General features: G+C 36.8%; 1 protein-coding gene across 3 annotated transcripts; it reads left to right on the forward strand.

Annotated features, from left to right (window-relative positions):
- Positions 1-1,307: 1,307 nt before the first annotated feature.
- LOC117413406 (paired mesoderm homeobox protein 1) lies at positions 1,308-12,564 on the forward strand. Of its 3 annotated transcripts, none has more exons than XM_034022589.3 (5): positions 1,308-2,274; positions 8,038-8,213; positions 9,596-9,777; positions 10,507-10,572; positions 11,651-12,564. In XM_034022589.3, exons 1-5 carry the CDS (start codon positions 2,028-2,030, stop codon positions 11,781-11,783), a joined length of 804 nt encoding a protein of 267 aa, XP_033878480.2. In that variant the 5' UTR covers positions 1,308-2,027; the 3' UTR covers positions 11,784-12,564. The 3 variants fall into 3 exon arrangements, with proteins under 3 accessions (XP_033878480.2, XP_033878470.2, XP_033878460.2); XM_034022579.3 differs by having other exon boundaries at positions 1,313-2,274; positions 10,507-10,568; XM_034022569.3 differs by lacking the exon at positions 10,507-10,572 and having other exon boundaries at positions 1,322-2,274.
- Positions 12,565-17,471: the final 4,907 nt, after the last annotated feature.

Genomic DNA, 17,471 nt, shown 5'->3' on the forward strand with positions numbered 1-17,471 from the left:
GCTTTTAAAATAAACATATCTCTGAAAGGTGCGATTAAGAAATCAAGGAAAAGCCAGTTAATAAACTTCCTGCAGAGTTCATTTGACGTTTCCTTCCTCGTTTTTGTGTAAGCAAAAAAAAAAAGAAAAAAAGAATACTTTCTCCAAACACGCGTTGACAGGGGGGTTGAATTTAGGCAGATTTGCACTAGATGAAAAAGACAGACATATTGTACTGGCACCAACATGGGCGTTTAGACTTAAAGGGGAAAGGGGATCTGGAGGAAAACTAATGATGAAAAAGGTCTCCTCCATCCCAGCGCCTTAATTAAATGCATGGAATGAACGGAGAGGCACATCTGGTTTCAATCTAGATCCCTTTGATGGCATCAAGTGTTCTTTTCCCAGATCAGGGGTTGGAAGCCATGGGCTGTCTATGGCAGCTTGGAGCCCAGACTCCTCTCATTTGACCACATGGACCCCCATCTCCTCAAAGCGCACTCAACCCCTACTTTAAATTCATTTCTTAATGGAAAAGCGACAAAATACTCACATACATCACATTCTAATTCCTTGCCAGATAGTACTGTATTTATAATGAGAAGATTAACAGGGATAATAATATTGTTTTTAAAAAATGTAAGCTTTTTTTCCCCCTCAATTACCATTTAGCTATTTTTTTTTCCAACTCTATACATTGCGTCCTAAAAAAAACGGCAAAACAGAAATATATCTACCCGTTGTCAAAATAATGCAGTGCAGTTTTAGAATAGTGAACGGGTTATTGAGGTACAATAGTTAGGTAAATTGGATTATCATTAGAATGTCGGTCGGGTGTAGTACACACACCCAAATCCACTTACAAACTATACATTACATAGCCTACAAAACAATGCCTTGTTCTACAATCAAAAAGACCAACGTGGTCCTTACAGCGCGCCTCTCAACTAAACTTAATTTTCTATTGCTTTTTATATTCTTTCGAGCCCAGAGCGGAAAGCACAGAAACAGCAGGAAACAAGAAAGCTGATTGCATTGGATGTGGAGTTTTTCCAAAAGTCTCCCTGCAGCTCTTAACAAAAAATGCAAATGAGATTTTTGACCAGGATCTAAAACATATTAGGAGGAGTTAATTCCAAATCAAAATAATCATTGTGTTTGAAGTGGACCGCGTATCCTAGCTGTCAGTTTCTCTTTGTTATATTATTTCGCTAGATGCTAATTAGGTCTCCTTACGAAACCCCGGGGCTCCTTGCCCAGCTCAGATGTTGCCTTAATCAGACTGTTTTGGTAGTAATGGTGTGTGTGCGTGTGTGTATGGGGAGGGGTGGCTTGTGATGGACTCAGGGGGTCTGTGAAACGTCAGAAACAACGCAAAGGCATTGCCACGTAATTACAGGCTCCTATTAAGTCGATCTACCCTCCCAGGGGTCTCACATTTTCATGTATTCCCTGTAAAGGCTCACTAGCATGCCAGTGTGTGCCTTTTGAAGTGCAAGAGAGTTCCTTGATCCAGCTGAGAGAAGCGCTCCTAAAAGCGCAGTGTCCAGCCTTCTTCCTCCGCGAGAGTAATCCGAGTGAGTTTGCTCATATCTACATCTGTAAGACATCATCTTTTCTATAACCTTAGTCATCTATGTGAGTCAACAGGAGTAAGAAAGGGGGAACGATTTTCCCGAAGATATTTTAAAAAGACGTAGCGAGGCGTTTCAAGTTATGTCCCGAATGTTCTGTGTGTGGAAGTAAGCAAGGGCTGAAGCGAAAACAGCGTGTTTACCAATCTCTGCAAAAACACGCTCTTGATCTGTGTGACGAGACCCATGGTCGACAAGTTAAAGAAACCTGGGAGCTCACTGGTAACCGTTATTCCATCTGGATAGCTACTATTTTGAACTTTGTGTCCTTTGTTTTGAAAAAGTAAAAGAAAAAAAGACTTTTTTGTTTGTTTTTTGTCTTTTGGTGCTGGTTGTGATTGTTGTATTTAAGGAATATTTTGGGGGATTTTTTTTTTTTTTAATTTTTTTTTTTTGCATTGAACGGTGTGAGTCATGACTTCTAGTTATGCCCATGTAATGGACAGGCAAGCTTCGATTTCCAGTCGCTTGGAGAGCCCGATTACAGCAAATCTGGACAATCTTCAGGCTAAAAAGAACTTCTCTGTAAGTCACCTGTTGGATCTGGAAGAGGCAGGGGAGATGGTGGGGACACACCCGGAGGAAGGTGCCGGAGAGGCGGGCAGGAGTATGCTGGAGTCTCCGGGGCTGACAAGCGGCAGTGACACCACGCAGCAGGAGAGTAAGTGCGAATTAAACTCGCGGGGAAATATCTGGGGGTTTGAGCTGTAATTAATGCAGAAAGGATTGTCACATTAGCACATACATGTCAATTAGACGGCGCCAAATGATCTGACATCTGTAAGTAAGACACTAGAGAATAAAATGAACATAACTCGCTGCATTCTATAGAACTAGCATAGTCTTTCATACAAATACATTTAGAAAAAACAAAAACATCTACATAGTAGGGTTTATTGCACTAGAATCCACGTAAGCCATTGTATTTTGTAATACGACTGCAACTTAAAATGCCTCCATTTCTCTATCATTTATTTGCCATTAACCTTTAGTTATGAGCGTTTTAATTCGATGTAGGATACATATATATATATATATATATATATATATATATATATATATATATATATATATATATATATATATATGAATTATTTAATTGCTGGCTGTGTAAATAATAATATTTTAAAAATTGCACATCAATCGCAAAACACCCTTTGACGCCTCCATTGAAGAACTGGTCATTATTTTAACATTAACATTTTGATGTCAGCGAAGAGTGGCAGTGTGAGTTGATGTTATCAGTTCGACTCTTCCTACGGGTGAATGGGTACAAAAGAAAAAGTATGTAGGTATTTATCATCTGTTTAGAATGACATTAAAACCATATGCTCGACTATTGGTTGATATTATTCTGTGTGTTAATTGAAATCTGATGCGCCTAATGATCTTTGTATTTTAACAATAGGCTTACAGTGTAGCCAGTGGGCTCTGGATATTGTCACGGTATTTAAGTAAACTAATGGAATATGTAGAGTATGCCTTACGCTGCCAGCATATTCAGCGGTTACACCTCAGCACCATGTAATTCATTTTAATTATTGCTTTAGTGAACTTCCGGGATATGGCCTACTGTGCTATAAAACGTCTCACTTCAGAAAGACCAAAGTCATTCATTATTAAGATCGTCTTTAGGGTAAAGAGGTTTTCTGATTTGGAATCAGGTTCACGTGTGTGCAAAAAGAAAAACACACATGTTTTTGGCCAATATTTATTTAACAGATTCAGAAACAACTTGTGAGTTTGTTTCGCTTGATTGTGGACTTTCATAATGCATCACCTGTATTTTGTATAATTATTATTTATTTCAATTAGGTGCCGTGGCATATTGTCAGTGGCTCAGTTTAGGAAAGCACTCGGCACTGCTCAGCGAAATCGCCTCTAAATAGTTGAGTGCAAGGCAGCTTCATCAATTGTGCGCTCTTTCACTTGTCAAACATTTTTGCAAGCGTAAACAGTCATTTGTAACAATTACTGTACCTGCTGAAGTGCTGCGTAATTAACACCAGTAACTAGTAAGTATCACCAATTGCTTAAATTAAAAAAGCATACAGATATGCAGTTATCTTATTTGATAATATAGATACGACACCCCCCACCCACCACCACCATTAAAAATTAAAGTTTAAAAATTATAAACGAAAAACAACAAGGCTGTAATTTTTAGGTTATACACTCGTACTGTATGAAACATACTTTGCTAAACTGTAAATTAAATAAATAAATAAAACCTACTACGGCGTCAACTTGGCAGAATTTCAAATTCGTGCAAACGAGACATTTCTGGCATGAAGTTTAACTGCAATTGAACTGCTAGCAGGCCTACTATTACGTTCGTCATTGGATCGAAATGATGGAATTGTGTTTGAATCTCGAAATCAGCACCCGGGTTGTGTGTAGACTAAAAATAAAACCCTTTTCACACTCAGACTGTTTTTATTTAGTGTCCACAATGTTTAACATTTTACAAAGTCGACATATGACTCAAAATAATTGCACTTTCAATTCATTACCCAATCTGAAAATCTCTCAACAGGGTGCGTTTACAGCCAAATGCCTAAAAGCCTTTTCGATTTTAAAACATTAGCCTGCCTAAAAATGTCTACTTAAAACACGTGAAATATGAATACAAACTATTATTATTATTATTATTATTATTATTATTATTATTATTATTATTATTATTATTATTATTATTATTATTGTTGTTGTTGTTGTTATTATAGTGTGTAGAAGTTGCCTTTTTGGTTTAGAAATGTGTCCAGTCTGTTTTTATCAACCAGCCCAGGTCACGGTGATTGCAGTTTATAGCAATGACATTGAGCTGGCCTAAAAGTAACACCTGTATGGCAGTGGTAAAACCGTTAATAAAGATTGCGATGTAATATCTAAATGGAAAAGAGGGTGCACAATTAGTGGACCGAAACAACAGTTGCGCACGCGATCTGTGTGAAATAACTGTTCAATTACAGAAACTGTGTGCTGCTGTGTCACTTTTAATCTGCATATAATCAAATGAGCATGTCTCTCACAGTATATAATTCCTAAATTAGTGGAAACAGATTATTTTAACAAGTTCATTGTGAGAAACACATGTAACCATAAAACGGTAGACAAACTGAATCAGCTGGCGAGATATATTTTCGCACTGAGATGTCCTTGCGCAGTTGGGGTTAAATGGTCACTAAACTGATTACATTGGCTACATCGATTAGTCATGAGTCAAATTTAATACAGAGCTCTCCGGGTAGAACGAATTTACCACTTAAAGAAGAAAAACAATATATTTAGCTTCCACCCCTTTTTACCCTAAACAACATCGTCTTTTACACGGTTTGAGTCTTCCTATTTGCTTTGCATTTCTCGTTATACTCGCAGTAGGCCTACTTACACACAAACATGTTTAACAATAGTTAAATCGTTTATTAAAAAAATGGCCTCCAGTTGGACTTTTTAAATAAAATAATATAAAATAATAAAAACAAGACCCTTTAAAATACAGGAAATGTTTATGATTTAATCTATATCAGACGAACTGATTTTAGACATAAAGCATACACGTCTACAATAAATGCGCACTAGTTTAAAACCGAACTATGCCACCTCCTGAACCAGTGTTTCGTAAGGACTACAACAGTGACATATGTGACATGGGAGATGCTGCTTTCAGCTTCTGTAACACCGCAGTTTGCTTTTCGTTTTACAAAAAATGTGTACATTTTAGGATGGTGGATACTTTTTGAATATGGCCCCATTTTTTTTATATATAGTTAATGTTTTGGACACATTTAGTATATGCGTCCAATAGTGAATTTTAGTGACTATTCTGATGCTATGAAGTGTTTTATTTAATAGCCTCGTTTTATATTGCACAAAAAAGTCATCTGCTTTGGAGACAATTAAAATAATCCAAATCTGACCTCGATTTGGATTAGCAGCCGCAAACACATTTTATATATCAATGCTGAATGCTGTATTTTTGAAAATAATATTAATCTGTCCTTCTTTAAGATAGATCCAGAAAAGACACTTCACTTTATCTGCAGTCAACTGTATCAATACGAGTAAGACCTTCCCGAAGCGTAATAGGGATTTGGCAATTTCATTGGAATAAAATGATTTTTTTTTTTTACTGGATTATCTGCTTTTCTCAGTCAATATCTTAAATGTTATTGATATCTGTTTATTGAGACAATTTCACAATAAAGACCTCTCATCGTTGAAGTAAATGGAATGGAAAATGCTTTTTTAAATCTGTACAGACGAAAAGCCTCAGGAGAATGCCAGCCGTGCCACATCAATCAGACCTTAAATCACAGTAATAAAACTTCAGAACAAAGAGGGAAAAGTCACCGTGATGAATGGATCAGCGCTGAACTCTAAACCCTCTTTATCTCAAACCACAGAGATGAAAGGGAGGCTGGGTTTGGTCATTTGGTAAAGTGAACACGAAAGATCTCAGTTGCTGATACAGTCTTGCTTCCATTATCAGTTTTACATTTTTAAATGATAACTATAACCAACCTTTATATAACCCATAAAGTATATGAATACGTTTTGTTAGACTGCGTTACACAACCTTAGTCACATCTTTCATGCATACCAATTTATACATAGCCAATAAAACATCTGAGAGCAAACTCAACTGAACAAAATAAGGCTCTATTGTCACTCTATTGCACTTTTTTACTCGGTCTATTTTTCATTCTCACAATCTACAAACCATAATGTTTGCACTGCAATTTATATCTAATCATATATTACGTTTAGGAACTGATATTAGTGTTACTGTTTTGTTGTGGTTATTTTTTAAGGGTTTATGAATCAAATGATAAAACCAGTCATTAATCGTACACTTATTAATGGTAAAGTCTTTAATAGGTCTACGCTTCAAAGTTGTATAACCAAAGTATTTAGTCGTAGGCCTGTAGGCCTAATTACCACTGTGCCTACAAGGAAATGAATCAATGTAAATAAAGGTTATATGCTTTATGCTAGGACTTATTTTTGCCTGTACTTGCCAAACCAGTCAGACTAATCACTAAACACATTTTTGGTTTAATGTATTTATGTAATTCATTATTGACTCATCCTTCCAGTAAAAACGAAGGTTCTCTTATATACAACGTCGGTGCAAAATAAACAAAATAACTTCAACTGTGTCTTTTTGAGAATGGCCTCGTTTTATTTTAAATGTGTCTATTCTGGAAAATGTCATATATATATATATATATATATATATATATATATATATATATATATATATATATATATATATATACACACTTATGTGATGATTTTAAAGGATGAAACACAAATGTATAGCCTGTATTCCCTGATAATTCCTCGGGGTAGCTACATATTTAACTCTAGATTTGGGAGACTTCCACCTCTGAGATTTTAAAATCTATCTTTTGAAAAAACGTATTATTCCAATGCTATTACAATCATTTAAATGTGCGGAAATAAAGATAATAACACTATTATTTGAGCGTCGTACATTATTTAAAATATTCATTGAACAGTAATTGTAACTGTATGTTTTCTATAAATAACATTGAAAGGCAAACAAAACGAAATGGACATATGAACAACATTCTGTAAAAACTGTAGGTAATCTCCAGGAAAAAATATACACAGGGCCTTTATAATTCTTATAATAATGGGATGTAACCAACAAGAAAACAACATATATGAGGTGCGGGTTCTGTTATAGCAGAAATACTGTTTCCTATTATTATTATTATTATTATTATTATTATTATTATTATTATTATTATTATTATTATTATTATTAGGTATCGTGGATAAATATTGTATCTAGTCTTATAAGACATACTGTAAATGGTCATTTATTTGTAATTATAAAATAACTTTTTTAACACTTTAAAAACTTGAATTTTCTACCATCTTTTAACATATAATATATGTAATATATTGCGTAGAAATAAAATAGAACAGTTTTGACCGTTTTGAATCATTCATAAGCCTTATTAATTTCTATTATATTGTAATATTTGTAAAATGTATCCCTATATATGACATGTGTTTAGTTTAGTACAATTATTTACAAGTCCATCATCAAACGATTGCAGCACTAGGAGACTTTTACCACTGATACCACTATTCCCTTCATCTAAAACCACATAGTATTATCCTTACAAGAGAGATACTATGTGCTGCAGTGGTGGAAACTATTTTTTCCCCAATTAATTAACCAAGTTCTAGAAAACTATAAGCCATTGTGGTAGCCTGTATTTTTGATGTCAATGTAAATTATAACTTCTAAATGCCCATTTGTGCTACTTAATTGTCGCCTATATATTTCAGAAGATATGTGCATGCATGTAAATGTAACTAGGAGTTCTCTGGCTTACACAAGTGACATTTCCGAAAACATATTTTTTATATTCTTTAATTCCAGATGATCAATTAAACTCAGAGGAAAAGAAGAAACGGAAACAACGACGTAACAGAACCACGTTCAACAGCAGCCAGTTGCAGGCACTAGAGAGAGTGTTTGAGAGGACGCACTACCCCGATGCCTTTGTGCGAGAGGACCTGGCACGCAGAGTGAACCTGACCGAGGCCCGAGTCCAGGTAATGCACACACACGGGACCCTTCAGCAGAAGGAAACTGTTTTACATAGATCTGTTTTTGTTCTTTTTCTAATTTCTATTTATATGCATTATTGTATTTGGCAAAACCAGCAGACTAAAAGGCATACCTTTAATGCAACTCTTTCAGCATTGCATAGAATGCCATTTTTCTCTGCCTTAACCAAACAGCTCAGCATTTTAAATGCGCTCAGTAGTTTATTGTAAGTCTGCCATGTGCCTGTTAGAGAATGTTGAAAAGTACACAAGACATTACTGGTAATATCAGATAAGGCTAGAATCTAAACTTATGACCTGTGTAAAAGGCAAAATGTGACCACAGGAATTCACAACCAATACCAAGAGTAGACAGTTGTTTCAACTTTACCCTGAACCAATATCTAATTACACATTGGCTAAGAAGTTGCAAGTGTTTTCTAAACCATCATATATTACTTTTTTTTTTTTTTTGCAGCTCAATTTTCATAAACCACAGCAGCCAAATTCACTAACACTGTATTAGTGGGCTGAGACTGATTGTAAAAGTTCAGTCAGAGTGATGAAAATATCTCTACTGACCTAAGTTAGTCTAGCAGTTTATTTAGCTCAGTGGTAGAATTTATATTTATGGTGACAAGGGAACCTTTAATATATGTGTTTAAGCCATTTCACTGGGTGGGAGCCAAAGCTGCGAGAGGAAGGAAGCGTTTTTTGCAATTTAGGATTGGAGGCTCTGCCCCTAGACAAGGGAGAGAGAAAAGGACGGGCCGGACTCCAACCGAGAGAGCCTTCCCTATGGAGTCGAGGCTAGCCCTAATGGCCTCCGGGCCCCTGAAAAGACAGAGTCCTCTGACTTCTCAGAGAGTCGTTATACGCTCGGCCACGCGACTGGGTCCCATTTAGCGACCGGGTTCGACCCTCAGAGGATGGAACGGCTCATACGAAGCCTTGACATAAGGAAGAAAAGAGAATCTGAAAGAAATAGTGTGGCCAGTGGTCCCCTCTGACCACACAAAGAACCTGCAGAGTTACTGGAACTCCAGGTCGGGGAAGTGAGAGTCACTATACCCCCCCAGAGGGGACCGACACATGAAAGAGGCACACGGCATATGAAAGAAGTGAGGAGGAAGAGGGAAAAAGCAAAATGCAAGAGAAAGAGCTGAGCTGTGACTGGGTTTAAATAGTGAGTCAATGATGATAGACAGGTGAAATTAGGAAATAGTGAAGCCCTGGCTCACACCCCCTGAACCCACTAAAGTTAACATTTATCTGCCTTCATTTTGCTATGTGTGTGGATCATCTTTTAATATATATTTTTTTCTTTTCATTTGTTTCCAACAAATGCCAATATCAGATTGTAAACATATATCTTCTTTGAAAAACAGGTGTGGTTTCAGAACCGAAGGGCCAAGTTCCGCCGGAATGAGCGAGCCATGCTGGCCAGTAAAAACGCCTCCCTGCTCAAGTCCTACTCTGGGGACGTGACGGCGGTGGAGCAGCCAATAGTGCCTCGCCCTGCCCCCCGATCCAATGATTACCTGTCCTGGGGCACTGCCTCTCCGTACAGGTAAGAACAGCTCGGTTACTCTTTCCATCCCTCCCCTGTGCATCTTGTATTCTCTCTCTCCTTCAATCTCTGTCTCCTTCTTTCCCTTTTGCTCCTTCTGCTCTGTTTCTTCTTGTTTAGACTCTCTCAGACTGCCCCTTCTTTTTTTCTTGCTCCCACTTTACTGGTTTTCTTCTGGTCATTCAGCTGGTTTACAATAAAAAGCAGCACAAGTTAACAGCAACTCAATATACAGCACTACCAAGTATATTTAATTTTAGAAAACATTCAGTGGGCTGTAGGTATTGGCATGAAAAGAAAAAAACCTGCAGTTATTTTTTTTTAACCAGCATAAGCAAATCTTGAACCATAATTAAAACCGTTGAGCCAGCAAAAGAGGCTGAAATCCCACACAGTCTGCCTTCACCCATTTTAAACCAGTGCTGGTCATTTCTAATTACACAGGAGTGCCAACCTTTGTAAATGTACTATTATATATACTGTTAAGTATTTTTGGCACAGATTTTTGTGTGACTCCCATTGGCTTTGAATTGTTATCTCCCATTTGAAAGAAAGATATATTTTACTATAATTCTGTCAAAATTAATTTCTCAAATGTTACTTATTTTATTATTTTGTAAGGGGTACTTTACAAAAAATAGGCAAACCGGCCACTAACATTTAAACCCCCTAAACAAGTGAATGCAGGCACAACAGAGCCATCACATGTTACAATTTATATATTTCAAGCTGGTATCCAAGTCCGGAAGGAGTGCCAATGAGAGTCTCACAGAAAATGCTGCCTTCAGAATGCAAGTACTTTTTGATTTTATTAACTGCAGTTTTATGTTTATGTGTTTCACAACCCCCCCACCTGGACAGCCAAGGAGCTTGGAAAGTATCCATAATTTTAGTTTACAATCAGTGTCTATGTTTTCTTGATAACACTTTTTTTTCTCAGTTTCTCAGGTGCTTATTTCTAAACCCAAGAATTAGCTTTCCATCCTTTGTAAATCAGAAAAACACAACATGTCAAGTGACCAAAAACCACTGTCAATGTCCTGTTTAGATATAAACCACTGGTAATGTCTCATTTAGATATAAAACCACTTTCAATGTCTCGTTTAGATGTATTATTCTTTTGTCTATTTGGGTCAAATTAATAAGGAGCTTGGGGGGGAAAAAAGAGAAAGAAAAATAGTAAAAAAAAAATAAAAGAAACACAACCAGATACATTGTAAACACAAATTAAAATAAGAAAAGGTGTTTTTTTATGGGCTCAATTGGGTTAAAGAGGTTGGCAGCTCTGCCTCTTGTTACAGTTACTGTTTGGAATGTCTAGCTTGTGTCCCATATTACACTTAAGAACCATAGCCATCACATTGTGCAGGTTGTTATTAATTAAAATTAGATGCCCTCTACATTCTCTATACACTGAGGTATATACACTTGAAGAGTTTCAGTTAGTACTGTTATATGCACACACCAATAAAGCTTTTTTTCAGATAAAAGCATTGGCTACAAATTCCAATATCCTTTAAGATAAGGAGGATGTTACCCATTTAAATATGTGGGTACTGGCATGCCAAATATAGTGGGCTAATCCAAGAAGACATCTATTTATTTAAGAATATAATAAGGTAGCTTGTTGTGGGAGAGTATAGTCTCTGTTACGGAAGCTTAGAAAGATTATTGTATCCGCGAGTGTTAACCCTATAGCATCACAAGTAGGATAACTTCAATCTGCAGCAGAGTCTCCCTTGAAAAATGTCTGCATGTTTAATGATCTTGAATGAAATAGGTACAGTATAGTGTGCATCAGGACTGTTACCCTAAGATGCTGTTAGACTGCTTATATATATTTTTAACAATCTTCTTTCCTTTTCTTTTGCAGTGCCATGGCTACCTACCCACCCACATGCGCTAACACCAATACCACCCAGGGAATGAACATGGCAAATAGCATCGCCAACCTGCGCCTCAAAGCAAAGGAGTACAGCTTAAACCAGGTGCCAACAGTGAACTGAAAGCAACAGGATTATGGCTGCACCTGCTTTCACAAAGAAGACCTGTCCAAGACTGACCAAGGCTGGAAAAATCTCCTGGGAATTACAACTAAAGCTTACTCTACTTGGTGCATCATTCCATTGATGAAAATTTATAAGATGCGAAATCCAATCAGACAGTAAAAGACTGAATAAAACTTGAAGTGTTAAGAATATTATGCCATGGCATGCTTCTTTGGATGCTGTAACCCTAAAACATTTGTATATAATTAGACCAAAAAGTGTTCCCACCCCCCCACCCCCCCAAAAAATAACCAACAAGTCTCTCGCCCGCAAGGTGTCAAAGTAAACAGATGCAGACACCATGCATCAGTCTTTGGTGTTTGAGAAGGTATCACCTGGCCTTTTCAGAGATGTCTTTATTGAAGATCATGGATTTGAGAAGCTTCAATCAAAAAAGTGGACCTTCTCAATCACCCCATTCTTGTGGACAGCAAACAAGCACAACCTTTCTGTCTCAAACAACTTTAAAGCAAGATTTTGGATTTTATCGACTCATGTCGCTGGGAATTATAAGAACAATACAAAAGCTACAGACTGGGTTGTCTTAATTAACTGTTTCTATTTTTTTTTTCATTTTATACCACTGACTAACACGTGTCAACAAAGCATTTGGTGTCATATTCATTTTCAATGAACAAAACCATGCTTTTGAAAAAAAAGTTGTTTCTTTTTGTACTATATCTGTATTTCTTACTGAAGGTTACGATTTTGAATATAATAAAATATGCTGTACAAACAATTTGGTGAAATTGTATAACATGGCTTGGTATAGAAATGCATTGTGAATTTGAGAAGGGGTATCATTTGCAGTGCTGGTAAAAGTCTGGGTCTTTCACAGTAGTGTTTTGGGGCTGCTGGTTATTTTTCTGGCTTGTTATCTTTTTTTCTGCGAGCCCCCTCTCCCTTGTTCATGCTGCTACTGACTTGCTGAATGGAAATATTTATTTTAAAAACAACTTTTTTTATGACACAGGAAATCCTTATTTCTTAGCAGTGGACCCTGTGGTCTCATCTGGATTAAATGTAGTATTAAATGTTATTTCTACCAAACGCTCTTCTAATTTTGCCACTTGCATGTGTAATATAAGCCAAGGTGATAGTTCATACTTTCCTTATACACACTGATGTGGAGCACCAAATATTTTAAGCTTGCAGGGGAGATTATTCACTTTCCGTCCTAAGAAACTTTTAAGCTGCCGATTCTTCCTCATGTCTTTCCTACAATACATCCAATTCCTTGGCATGTTTTATTTTCATGTTTTCAATCATTCAGTACTCCCATATTCATCTCCCATAATGCTGCCCAGCTCATGGTCTGGCTGAGTAAAGGCCTGTTGGTTTACAGTACCGTATGTGGTACATATGACTTATTGATTTCAAGATCTTAAGCAAGATTCTCAGTGACTCCTATACATCTATACAAACTGCTTTTGAAGCATACAGGTAAGTTTACCTGGAGCAGGGATTGACCAAGGACCCTAATGTGTTCTATTCTCTGCATCCACATTTTAGCATTAGCTACAAAATTGCACATTACCTTAAGAGGATCAAGACAGAAATATGTTAAAAATATAAGACTGAGGAAAACAAAAAACAAGACCAGTTTTCTTCTACTGAGCCAAGAAATTATGTCAACCAGCAACAGAGGGAACCAGTGGGATGGCGATATACTGTAACATAGTTCAAAAGTGAGTTTAAACAAGTCCTAGATCAGGCGTGAATGGAAATTCATTCAGTCAGTGGCAGCTGGGTCCAGTGTCTCTGACGATGGGGCGTCTGTGAAAGTTGCATTGCTGCACTGCCATGGTCTTTAAGACTTGGAGTCCCTCACAGCTTGAAGCATCAGCTGACTTCCTGAGAAGCCCATCTGAAACTGTAGGTGGTGATTTAAGGTCACAGTTCCATTGCTTTGCCCCATTGTGTCAATGCTTTTTTAGCTGCACTTCTCTTTTGAAATCCATGGTACGCAGTAGTGTTTGCTATGAAGTAGGAATGCCCCCTGACCACAGAGTGAAATCATTACAGCTGTGCAAGAAGGCCTGGTTCTCAACTGAAAATATGGCCTTGTAAATATTTAAAACCCTGTTCTTCCTTATAATATGTACACATCTTCAATGGAGTTATATCTTGCTTTGAGGTACAGTGTAACTTTATCTTAGCCACTAAATATTACAGACACAGTTGTACTGTATAGCAAATTACACATATTCCACTATATTACTATACACAAGTTATAATACATAATATTGTAATAGCCCATTATAAGCGATGAGTGAACACTGCCCTTCTCAGGCAGTGAGAATAGAAAGCATCATCAGTATTATATGACATGCTTGGCCGATGAAGACCAAGACAGACCCTGAGATAAATGTGTTGACTTCAACAAAACATGTCTTTGTAAACCTCAAGCAAGTCATCATGACTCAGATGTGCTCAGTTAGGGCTGCGTTATAGCAGTGACTCTACAGCTAAACCCAATCTGATGGCCAGTTCATCAATCAGCTGAGTGATTGCCTTCTGTAAACTCCTGTTTCACTTGTCAAATTCCAGTGCTCGAGGGCCGCAGTCTTCTGGTTTTCATTCCAACTTAAGCTCTCAATTAACATAATTGATCAAATTATTTGTTCAATTGGATATATTTAATATGTCTTTTACAGTTAATGATTTGAAAAATGCAGTTGATTCAAGGTACACTACCTATGAAACATTTTGAGGCCTGGAGAGAAATGTTAAATGTGTCCAATTAATCAAATAATTAGACCAATTTAGTAACTAAGATCTCGGGTGGAACGAAAGCCAGAAGACACTGCAGCCCTCCAGGAACTGTTTGATACCACTGCCTTAGAGCCTTCATGCTTCGTTTGTAACTTGTCCTTGTCTCCAGGGAGCTTGTTAGACTTAACCACTGGGAGTTGTGAACATTACTGGATATCCAGATTCTCTTTTCTTTTTAGTGCGGCTGCTACTTGTCGGCTCACTAATAGCTTGGTTTCTGGTAACCACACATTTTTTTCCCAGGTGAGAACATTCCTTTTTTGAAATATATTCTAGTGTTGAACAGCAGAGCAGCAAGAAACAGCAAGATGTATTTACTGTGCTCAGCTTGAAACTCGATTTAGAATGTCTTTGTAGAAAAATACTGATGGGCTATTCAGAAGAATAAAAACTTTTTTTTAACAGTTGGGTTGATTCCCAGTTTCAGATATTTCAATACAAGCACTAACGTGTGATGTCTTAAAAAAACTACCTGAATGGCAATATCTTTTCATTAGGTAACTTAATCATTAAAGAGCAACTATTTTTATGTATAGTCCTTTGGGAGACTATTTAAAGATTATTGAAACATATTTTTTGAAACTGGAAACAATAAAATGTTCTTACAAGTCCCATTAGCTCTTTTCACATGAATGTAAGACCTATAATACATTCCTTATAAAAGTAAAATGATGGTGAGTTTTTATATCCCCTAGTTGCAAGTCCAAGTTAATTTAATTGGAAATATAATCTTTATGCCCTTGCCAAAGATCATGTCACACCAGTTCAATAAACGTTCAGAAAGACATTAGAGTAACTTTCCAATTTTGGAAATAATTTTCTTTGATTATTTTAGTTTTGTTTTGTTAACAATTTTCACTGGTTATCAGGTATTTGTTTCACTATTGATAAACATTGCCATGAAGGATTAGTTGCATTAACCAGTATGGAAAAGCTTTTTATAAATACTTAACAGATATCTTTGTCATTGAATATACTGACAGTTCTGCTTCACATACTGTATATTTTTCTCAATAAGATCATTTCTTTATAGAAACATCCATTTTGAATACTGTGTAGAAACTCTGGAATCTCATTCAAACTTTGTGTTAGCCTTTTAGAAAACAAAATACTTCAGAGGCTTTTTTTTCAAGACAGAAACTGTTTGGACATGTATTGTTTTTCCAGTCCACTCCCTGTGCAGCACCCAGACCATACTGAGCCCCCACCTCCTCAAGCCTCTGGATTCGGGTGTCATGGAGCTGCAGGGTGCCTGGAGTACTTCCAGATGTCTCTCCTGCTCCTAGCCCCAAACACAGCCTTCTATCAGCGCTGACAGCGTCCCTTCGGACAGCCGGCTCCTTCCACTGCTGGATGACATACAGGGAGTTCACCTCTTCAACTTTGCATCTGGAGGCAATTATATGCGGCGCAGTTATAGACTGAGTTATTATGAAACACAGATTCTAGCGAGGGCTTGGTAGCTGATATGACTTTGACAAACTGATCCACTATATTAAAAAAAAGACTACTTTTTTAACCATATCACATGTAGTCATGAGACTTCTGTTTGAAAAATGGTTACACAGATATTGGTAATAACAATGAGTTACCACTTTACCAAAGAGAAAACAGACCCATTTATAAAAAAAAAAATCTTCACCACTTAGTCTCTGGCGGTTTAACTGACTATATGAATGTTGGCAGATCTAAATGCCACCATTGTTTGAATATGAAAATACTGTCCTCCCATATTTCATATACTTTTACAGACAAAAATACACTAAAGACAATCACATGCACTGTTAAAGATTAAAAAAAAAAATCCTAGCCTTGGTTCACAAAACCTTTGTTTTTATATTTAACACAGGGGCCTATAATGTGGTGAAGCGCCCCATCCCTGAGGCTTGCTGTTGGTGGAAGGATGTTGCTCAGAGCAGAAAGACCAATGTTTCTGTTTACCACAGTTCCGGCCACAACACTTTTCCTATTCATACACACTCTGACCTGCCTGCGACACTCAGTCCTGCACTTCTATTCAGACATGGATTTTAAAAGCCATGTGTATTGGGTTTTGTTCTTTATTTTTCATAACCAACCACACAATACATTAACCAATACCAATGGCTGTTACGGTTCTTGAAGGAACCATTGTTGACGCAGAATAACCTTCATATTTTTTAAAACATTTTTAAAAAACACTACTTTCATCCACAGTATAGCAGGATATATTAAAACTGTTGCATCATTCATCAAATACACATTTTAACGCATCTGCAGCCAAGCTGTCTGGGGAAGATTAAACCGCAGAAAACAATGATCAGACCACTTTCAGGTGAGCCATCCAAATTTGAACCTGATGTTGCTCCATCTACATACAGAATTGTAAATATTGAATTTGAAAAATATGTATGTATTTATTTATTTATTTGTTTATTGTTAAAACTTGGGCCTGCTCACCCAATTCTGATTAGCATTAGTTGTTGTTATTAAGTAAAAAAAAAGTAATAATTAAAGTAAAAATAATAATTGAAAAAAAAAAGTTTTGTTTGAAACAAATACCAGTATGTAAATGTATAATTACTGTATGTGTGTGAAATGCACAAGGTGGTTTCCTCTGCAGCTCCTGTATTGTATTTATGCTGGCAGTACATTGCATGCAAGCTCTGCACACACCCACTGTATTATTTCACTGGTGATCCACATACAATTCAAGAATAAAAACTGCCTAAATTACAATGACGCTTGCAGACACAGCAGTTCAACAAACCATGCTCTACAGAGTCACTTGATTGTTTTGTTGGGGATTACTCAGTGCTGGAAAAATGGCTTGAAATGTTTAGTTTCTAAACCTTTTCACTTGTTATTCAAATAACTAAACCAGATTTCCAT

The sequence above is a fragment of the Acipenser ruthenus genome, chromosome 10 (assembly GCF_902713425.1).
Source record: "Acipenser ruthenus chromosome 10, fAciRut3.2 maternal haplotype, whole genome shotgun sequence".
Taxonomy (NCBI): domain Eukaryota; kingdom Metazoa; phylum Chordata; class Actinopteri; order Acipenseriformes; family Acipenseridae; genus Acipenser; species Acipenser ruthenus.